The sequence below is a fragment of the Nicotiana tabacum genome, chromosome 7, assembly GCF_000715075.1.
Source record: "Nicotiana tabacum cultivar K326 chromosome 7, ASM71507v2, whole genome shotgun sequence".
Lineage (NCBI taxonomy): Eukaryota > Viridiplantae > Streptophyta > Magnoliopsida > Solanales > Solanaceae > Nicotiana > Nicotiana tabacum.
Genome location: NC_134086.1, coordinates 131,649,174 through 131,658,282, shown reverse-complemented (window position 1 = coordinate 131,658,282; position 9,109 = coordinate 131,649,174). Strand labels below are relative to the sequence as shown.

Sequence of the window (9,109 nt, the reverse complement as noted above, 5' to 3'; positions counted from 1 at the left end):
TATGGACGGTGGAGTAGTAATTAAGGAGTAGCAAATAAGAGATGTTTCTTATGATGGCATGTGTCATGATTTTATGAAGAGCTATTGAAAGTAGGAGCACAATTGTCACGGGGAGACTAAGGTGGAAGGATACGTGTCCAAAAAGCTTTTATCCCTGCCACGTGTCGTTAACCTTTACAAGTAGCCAATAATATTGCAAAAAATCTTTTGAAAATTTTCATTAAAATCTTATATTCCCAACAATAGCAACTGTTCAACAAGCAAACGTGAATAGAGGAGAATCATAAGCGTCTTTGCTGCATTACATTTATGAGGTAGAGTATTTTCAGCGCATTTTAGCCTATGCTTTCCTTGTTCTAGCAAGCAAACTGACTAGTATCTTACAATCTTCTCTCTTTTTTTGAATGACATTGATCATTCGCCTTTACGCAACGATTCTTCTTATACGACTGAGAGAGTGAGAGTGATAATTTCAGACTCTTTCAGTCATTGATTTCCTATCTATTAATAGCTATAGGAGAAGTTGACGTTAAAAGCTTGATCTTTCCTTATGCGTTTTTTACTAATGAAAATAAAGATTGAGCTAGGATTTGAAGTTTTTGGGATCGAAATTTAATCTTTTTAAGTTACTCAATTTTAATTTGGGAATTTAAACATATTCTATAAATTTTTTAATGAATATTCTTAATACAAATACATATTTGGACCAAAATTAGTGGGTTGAGCTGAAATCGTCAAGGTCTCCTATAACTAATAGATAGATAGGAAATCAATGACTGCAAGATATCAGTATAAATCCTTTTTCCTTTTTGGCATTTGATATGCCTTAAAATACATTATCCCCACATTGATATTTTTCTGTAGCTCCTAAGCATAAGGTGCATAATATTCTTATAATAAAATTAGGACGCTAACAGCAACAAGCGCATCTGGTGTAGTGGTATCATAGTACCCTCCCACGGTACTGACCGGGGTTCGATTCCCCGGATGCGCACATAAATTTACTTTTGCCTTTATTCCTTTTCCTTTTCCATTTCGTTCCAAATTCCCGGTCCCAAAATCTTTCTTTTTATTTTAATTAACTTTTTCGGTCCACTTCCAGAAAAGCAATATTAATCCCAAATTCTACCTTAATAAACAGATTGGAATGAAGCAGAAAAGCTAAGCAGAGAAGGAATATAGATATGAAGTCATGCCATTTTCAAGTTCCCCCTTCAGACACAGCAAAGAATCAATACCCCCCCCCCCTCTATTATTTTAATTCAAAAACTATTGTACTTTTGGTGAATTCTCAGGAGAGCCTCAATGTATTTTAGCAACATCACATTTGCAATTATAGGCTTCTCAACATCATTCTTGCTATACTTGCCAAACTTGAGGAAAAAGCAGAAGAAGCAAATTGCAGCCGAGAAATTCCGAATAATTTCAGAAGCATTAGAACAAGCAGAGGACAGAGTATTAAGGTATGAAGAAAGACACGACAAAATACTAAGCCAAATATGTTCTCACTACATAGTAAGTCAAGAAATATTAGATGCACTTGAAGCTGCTCGAGAGGCCATGAATGAAGCTCTTGAATTTGCTATTACTCTCAGAAATTTACAGCTAGATGTTATTAGATTGTACCCTGATGATGGCTGTTCTAGGCCTGTTTGGTTACTTGGAAAATCAAGAAGACAAAGGAACAATTAAAAGAGTACTACTTTATTTCTTCTTTTCTTTTAGATAGCTAAGACAATTAGTAACATCTTCATTTCTAAGCAAATGATCTGCAATAACCTTTTGATTTCTTTACATCATGAACAAGAAATTGTCGCGACTATTTTCTCATAGGTATATAGAATAGGACTAATATTTAATTTTTGATGTTGGTTCAGTTTCAGTATTTAGAATCCGACAGAATATTATAAAATAGGTACTAGAATGAATGCCACGGGGTTTGAAATGAACCCTTCATTGACCACCTACAAGCTTCATAAAGAAAATTAAATATAATATAGATCTTGGTTTAACTAATTAAATTTATACAAATGATGATTAATCTTAGTTAATAATAATATTCTAAAAAAATTTCCAGCAGTGCAATAAATAATGCGTAGATCTGTTCTAACAGCTATCACGGTATGCCACAGACAATAGTCAAAGAATCAAAATAGAGGTAATATGGCATAAAATAGTGATAAACAACAATAAATGACATTTATGTATATAAATGCAAAGGAGTCACCGAGAAAGGATGGAAGTGATGAATATTCTTTCTGACAATCAAGATTGACGAATAAACCTTTGGGTGCCGAGAAATTCTCGGATCTAGTGAAAAAATGTAAGCAAGAATCTTAGTGAAAAGGTTGTTTTTGTACGCTTATGATGAGGGCCGATTTTCTCTCTCTAAAGTCAAAGTATCTTTTACAAATGAATATTTCATGTTCCCTATTATTGTATCTCTTTTTCTTCACAGGGAACATATTTTTATAATCCCTAATAGTACAAGTGCAGGAAATATCCATTAGGATTTGCTCTTTTATGTCCTATCTTGGAAACTAGCTGTTCTAACTCTGTCAAAGGCATTCAACCTCGTCATCGATCATTGACGACTCCTCAACTTCGACCTTTGTTGACTCTTCGACCACGGCCTTCATCGTTGATTAGATCGCTTCGACACGCGGCGACCTGGGAATATTTTACCAACGTCATTCTAACTTGTATTCTAGAGATATATTTTGACCCATAGAGAAATTTTCTTAACTTTTGTGAGTGTGAAACAATACTCCATCTTTAGAATGAGATTGGTAACCCCTTGAATACTATTTTTCGATTAGAGTTTTTTTTAATAAGAAAAATACGATAATTCTGATTCCATGAGCAATAATAAGTCATGTCGCCTCTTTGTTCAAATTCCATGGATACTGTCCTTCGCTTTTTTATTTTCAATCTAGCCTCGATCATGTTGTCTTTCCCTCTTTTTATCCCTCACTTTATAGCATGTTTTGTGAAATTTTCTAAATCTGCTTATTTAGAAAAATTATTTTTTGTCAAAAATGCGTGTCAAGAAAAAAGAATTTGTGTTTTGGCTACCTAATTTGATATATACTTTTGCCAGTTAGAACAATGATTTGTGTTTGGCCAGGTTTTTGTGGGGATAAAAATTCTTTTGAGTCCAGTTCTGAAGTTCATAGATGGAAACTAAGGTATTATGTACCTCATTGACCGTTTTGATGCTCGGTTGAAAATATCACCGGAAGTTAATCATGTTTTATTTGAATTTAAAAGATGAAGGGATAATTTTTTTTTCCAACCATTAAATGTCAAGGGGGTTTAGTAAATTTTATCAAATGTATATCGACTAATGAAAAGCCTATTTGTAACTCTAATAGATTGAATGGTTTGGGTTTTATTAATCTAAGTTGTAAGACAAAAGTTCTTATGGGAAAATTATTTAATAAAAATAAGCAAGAAATCTGAAGAAAAACAACGTGGAGAAAAATATAAAGAAAGAAAAGAGGAGAAACATGCACCATGGATAACTTTCTAAGTTTGCGAGATGGAAAAAAACTTGGAGGTTATATTTAATTTAAAAGTTGTCCTATGTCACAAATAACACTTAATTATACACTGTTCCAACTTTAAGCAAACGAGGTCCGCTGTAGCACTGGCAATTCCCCATTATTAAGGAATCCGTATTCGCGAAGAACGTTTTGATTGTATAGTTTTTACTTTTCATTAGAGTCGTCAATATGGGCTTGATCCGTTGGACCAACCCAGCCTAGCCCGTGATTTAGCAGGGTTGGACTCGAATTTTTGAAGCCCGTTTAAAAAATAAGACTTTTAAGCCCGACCCGAATAAACCTGTGGCCCGTGAGACTTGACTGATGCTGGCCTGGCCCGGCCCGTGGGCCTAATAAAATATTTATTTAAAATATATACAAAATAAAAAGTATACTGCCTTTAGAGATGAAAAATCAGAATTGGATCTTTACTAAAAGGAACCAAAACTTGATCTTGAGAAGTTTCAAGAGATGATGTTGTCATGTATTGGAAGGACTATTCTAGAAAATATCCCGATCTTTCAATAATGGTGCGTGATGTACTTAGCATTCTTATTACCATTGTACCATCGGAATCACCATTTAACATTGGTGGCGTGTTCTTACAAAGTACAGAAGTTGCATATATTATGAAAATGTCCAAACACTTGTTACTACTTGAAATTGGCTGCATAGGTTTTTCCGAACTCAAATTGGTAATATTGTTTTTATGTGAATTTAAATATTATTAATTTTTAAAATTTAACTAATTAATATTGCATATGAATTGTAGATGAAAGTGAAGATGTTAAGACAACCTTGTCACAAGCGGATTCAAATGTGTTTGATGAAGATGGTGTGTTGGATATCTCATAAGCATCATGAACGTTCTTTTGAATAGTTTGTTTTAAGTTTTGACTTTTAGTGAATGAAATATAGTCCTGTCTTTTATTTTTTTAGTATTTATTGTGATATATTGGAACAATATAAAAAGTTATTAAGTTTTGCGAATTTTTTCCAATAAGATATTTTTTAACTTTTAAATAATTATCTTTTTTTAGGTCAGAACTTAAAGAAAAAATATAAAATTATATTTTTAAAAATGATGGACCGGCCCGTGACCCACATAGACGGGGTGAGTTGACCATTATAAGACCCGTCAAAATGATGGACTAACCCAGCCTAGCCCAGCCCAGCCCGTCAATTACTAAAGCCCATGTGGGCCGGGCCGGGCTAGCCTGACCCACGTTGATCTGCTTTTCATTTGTACAATCTTATCATGGTAAAAATGCGAAATGAGTGGACGAAAATTAGCCGACATAATTTAACCTAACGTTATCCTATGCCACAAATGCCAATTGATGAGTAAAAGGCGTAATCAGCGACTGCGATTTATAAGATGCAATCGGATTTATAATACGCAGTCTATAAATGCGAGCAATTCTGTTCCAACAACACAAAGATTCCGCTGTAGCACTGGCAATTCTCCATCATTTAGGGAATCCGGGTTCGAACCGTAATTACCTTTTGATTGTATGGTTTTTTCTTGTCATTTGTACAATTTTATCATTTTAATTTTCGTAAACTATCATGGGAAAATAGGTAATGAGCGAAAGAAGATGAAAAGACAAAAATCCAGTTACAAAATATCAAAGATTAATTTGCTAAAAGCAATGTCATGGACATAAATAGGTAAAAACTTACCCTCACCGGGTGTTTATACCAAACCAATAGATACATGACATGTGTCTGCATACGGATTTCAATCATTTAACCATGGTAAATTATATGCATGGGTCCTTTAGTGAAAATAAAAGCAATCTAAGTGGGAAAAGATATTTGTTCAAAATAATTAGAATGAATAAAACGGGGGTTGAAATGGACCCATCATTAACCACCAACAAGCTTCAAATAATGGAAAGACAAATCAAATCTATATTTATATGATATACTTTTGCTGTATGTTTTTGAGTAAAATCATTGAGTCCATGGTCAGCATGTGAAGACTTTAAACATAAAATCAAAAGAGAAGAGGCAAAGCCACCAAAACCCACTCACCATTTGGTGTTTATTTTTTCATTAAAAAAAAAAAAGCTTCTTTATCTTGAAATGGCAATATCAGACCTACTCACACCTTATGTGGAAGATTTTAAAGATCACTTTAAGTACAATAATAATGTTACACTTTGATACCCTCCCCCACCAAAACTTAGTGAAAAGATTGGTAAATGTAGCAGGAAAAGCCAAAGGACAAATCACAAATTTGAGCTGAAAAAAATCGAAAGAGTAAGGTACAGTGGTTATGTTTGCACTTTACTAATTTGACTATTTTTAAGAGAAATTTATCTTGAACTTGTAAACAATAGTAATTCTAACACTTTCATTATGTTTCTGCCTAATTGTTCCGCTATACTTAATTAAACATTGTTGACGGTGGAGATTTTCTTTAATTGAATAATTTTTCTTAGAAAAATGAAAATAGAAGCTTTATCTACTCTATTTTAAAATAAATTGCTAGTGTTTTCATAAAACCTACAACTGGGAATACAGATTTTCCAAGTAAAGTGAATCGATTTGTGAGCCCTGGACTCAATTTTGCTCGTCATGTTTCCGTTTTCCATTTCCCATATGTTGGTCTCTTCAACATCAAACTCATTTCCTACAAGCTTTGCTATGATAACTTCAATAATGCGGCAAATACACTCGCAACTATGTTCAATACAACTCCTTTTAACATCATTTCTTCTTTCCCATATAAGTTTTTGGGTTAAGACACTCTAATACTTTGTTTGGCCAAAAGTGCTTTTTTTTTTATGCCAAAAGTACTTTTGACCAAAAATTGAGGTGTTTGGCCAAGCTTCTGGAAGGAAAAAAATGCTTTTGAAGAGAAGCAAAAGCAATTTTGGAGAAGCAGAAAAAAATAGCTTCTAAAAACACTTTTTTGAAAAACACTTTTGAGAAAAATACACTTAGAAACAGTTTTTTAAAGCTTCGCCAAACACTAATTGCTGCTCAGAAGTGTTCTTCAAATTAATTAGCTAAACACAAACTGCTTCTCACCAAAAGTAAACACTTCTCAAAATAAGCTGATTTTTGCAACTTTGTTACTTTTCTTCTCAAACTATCGCTAGTCCAAATTACCCATACACCTGGATATGTGAATTTAATCATCCACCCTCAACCCCCCCAACCAACCAAACCCCCGCATTAGTTAAAACCCCTTATCTAAGGTGTATGAGAAATTGGGAGTAGCGAGAAATTAATAACCCATGCCAAGTTTAGGGGTATTTTGCCTAAGTTTTTCTATTTCAATATTTTGAAAAGTTCTGCTCTTAGATGAAAACTGAAAATATACAAAATGGATTTTCATGTCGATCTTGGTTTTAATGGATAATGCAATTAATGTCAACGCTCATGTTGAGGAAAATACCCTTAGCCCATCTATTTTATCAAGCCAAAAAAACTAGAGGAAAATTCCAACTGAACAACTCTGGGTTCTCGAATATGTAAGGGATTAGATAGTGGAGCTGCTAGGAAGCTTGACAATTAATTAAGTTAACATGTATATTACAATAATTCTTAGTTCTAAGTAATTAAAATTTATCTCATCTTTAACCATAAATAAAAAAAAATTAACAGAAACGAATTTAACAATTTAAAATGGACGGAATCTTTTTCTTATTTTTATTCCTTAATTCCTTTTGGAGCCAGCTAAGTTCAAAATTGCAAGTTTGCTACACTTTCTGCAAAGAATCTATTCAAATCTTCATCAAACTTTTCCCCTTGTTTGTGTCATTTCCTTATTCTTTATTCTCTCAAGTTCAGCTTTTCAAGTACTCTCCATTTTCACACAAAGAGACAGATCCAAAGACAGCTTTCCTTTGTTCACACAAAAACCCTTTTACTATCACAAATTATAACCAAATCAAACAACAGTCTGTATCGACCAGTCCCTCCAATTATTGAAATATTCAAATCCAGATCTTGAAACATGACAAATCTCGAAAATTACCATACCCGTCCAAACAAACCTCACAAATTTCCAATAATTCATCATTCAATATCAACATCAAGAAGTTTACACCCTTTTGGGTGGGGGGGTGGGTTTTAGGGGGGGGGGGGGGGGTTGAATTTGCAAACAGAGACAAAAGGCACAAAAACTTGTAATACTAGGAGTATGTTGAATTGAATTATTGACAGACAAATTCAGTTACTATAAGTTGTATATAAAAACATCATCCGAAAAAAAATTAAAAAAATAAAAAAGTTTATGACAACAATCAATTCCCATCAACATCTTCTCTCCTCATTCGTATACCAAGCAACCCCATCTCAAAAAAAAAAGGAAAAAGAAAAATTCAATTTACCAGGAAAAATACATTTTTTTGGATTTTGTGGAAGAAGAAGAGAAATACAGAACTTAACTCCTGCAACGAGTGATAGCACTGCAACCACGAGAGTAAGGATTAGCCTGAGCACCAGGTTTGCAGTTGTAATACGAGGCTCCACGGCGAGAACAAGGTACACTGTTCTTCTGCAGCGCACCATAGCTGATGTACTTTTTGGTGGCTAAAATGCGCCTGTTTGACTCACTGTCCAGCTCAAACTCCTCTTCTTCAGCCATGCACTCTCCAATACTCCCGTTGCATCCCCCACCAGATCTCGCCGGCATCACCCAATCGTAGGCCCCACTATCTCCGGCAGCCGCCATTGTAATGAAAAAAGCTCCGATCAGAACACAAAGAATTAAACCTGAAGGAACTCCCATTTTTACCTTGTACTGAAAAAATGATGAGAAATTAAAAACACCCTTTAGCTATTTTTGCCTGTTTATGCTTTGGACGGCTGGTTTTTGGTATCTTCTCACTATGTTTTCGCTGTTGAGACTTGGCAAAAACAAAATCTTGAACTAAGACAACAGCTAATGGGCAAGGCCAGTTGTATTATAAGTAGAGGTGGCTTTCTATTTAGCCTTGATACTCGACTTTATTACCAAATTGCCAGGAAGGATTAGGAGAGTTTGATTTATTGGGTGTCCACTAACTTTTTATTTCAACGCGGAAAATTTAAAGGGAGATTTATTTTAATGTTTTAAAAGCCGGCATTATACATATTGGACATAATTAAATGGTGAGGTAGCTATCAAATATTGAGAAAATTCCAATCACGGTTTTAGTTTGACAATTGTCAATAAATTACTACAACTTAGCATAAAATAGTTGAAATAATGTGAGGTTTATCTTATGAACCAAAATGATTAGAATGCAATATGGTCTTTTGCTTATGTGCATAGCACTCCTTAGTCTTAATACTGGTGTAACTTAATTTAATTGTAGACGCTCAATGTGTAAATACTTATTTATTAGAATTTGCTAATTCTGAAATTGTCTTAGTCAACCATTTAAAATCATGTTGAAAATTTCTAATGGTAGAAAATTTATTTTTATTTTATTTTTTCCTCTCTTCAAAAATTAGAAAAAGTTCTTTTCTTATTACCTTGGATTATACATGATTGTGGGGGCAGGTAGACCTGATAGAATAACGTTAGAATAGGTTAATAGACAATGTAAATAGTCAAACTTATT

At 33.7% G+C, this 9,109-nt stretch overlaps 1 protein-coding gene, 1 long non-coding RNA gene and 1 other non-coding gene across 3 annotated transcripts; 2 read left to right on the top strand and 1 right to left on the bottom strand.

Annotated features, from left to right (window-relative positions):
• The first annotated feature begins 220 nt into the window (after positions 1-220).
• On the top strand, positions 221-1,714 carry LOC142182575 (uncharacterized). The gene is made up of 2 exons (XR_012711389.1): positions 221-314; positions 1,142-1,714. It is a non-coding gene; the product is annotated as an uncharacterized LOC142182575 (long non-coding RNA).
• Positions 924-994, top strand: TRNAG-CCC (transfer RNA glycine (anticodon CCC)). Its single transcript has one exon. It is a non-coding gene; the product is annotated as a tRNA-Gly (tRNA).
• Positions 1,715-7,685: 5,971 nt separating the features above from the next.
• On the bottom strand, positions 7,686-8,452 carry LOC107761273 (rapid alkalinization factor-like). Its single transcript, XM_016579486.2, has one exon. It carries the CDS (start codon positions 8,290-8,292, stop codon positions 7,945-7,947), a length of 348 nt encoding a protein of 115 aa, XP_016434972.1. The 5' UTR covers positions 8,293-8,452; the 3' UTR covers positions 7,686-7,944.
• Positions 8,453-9,109: the final 657 nt, after the last annotated feature.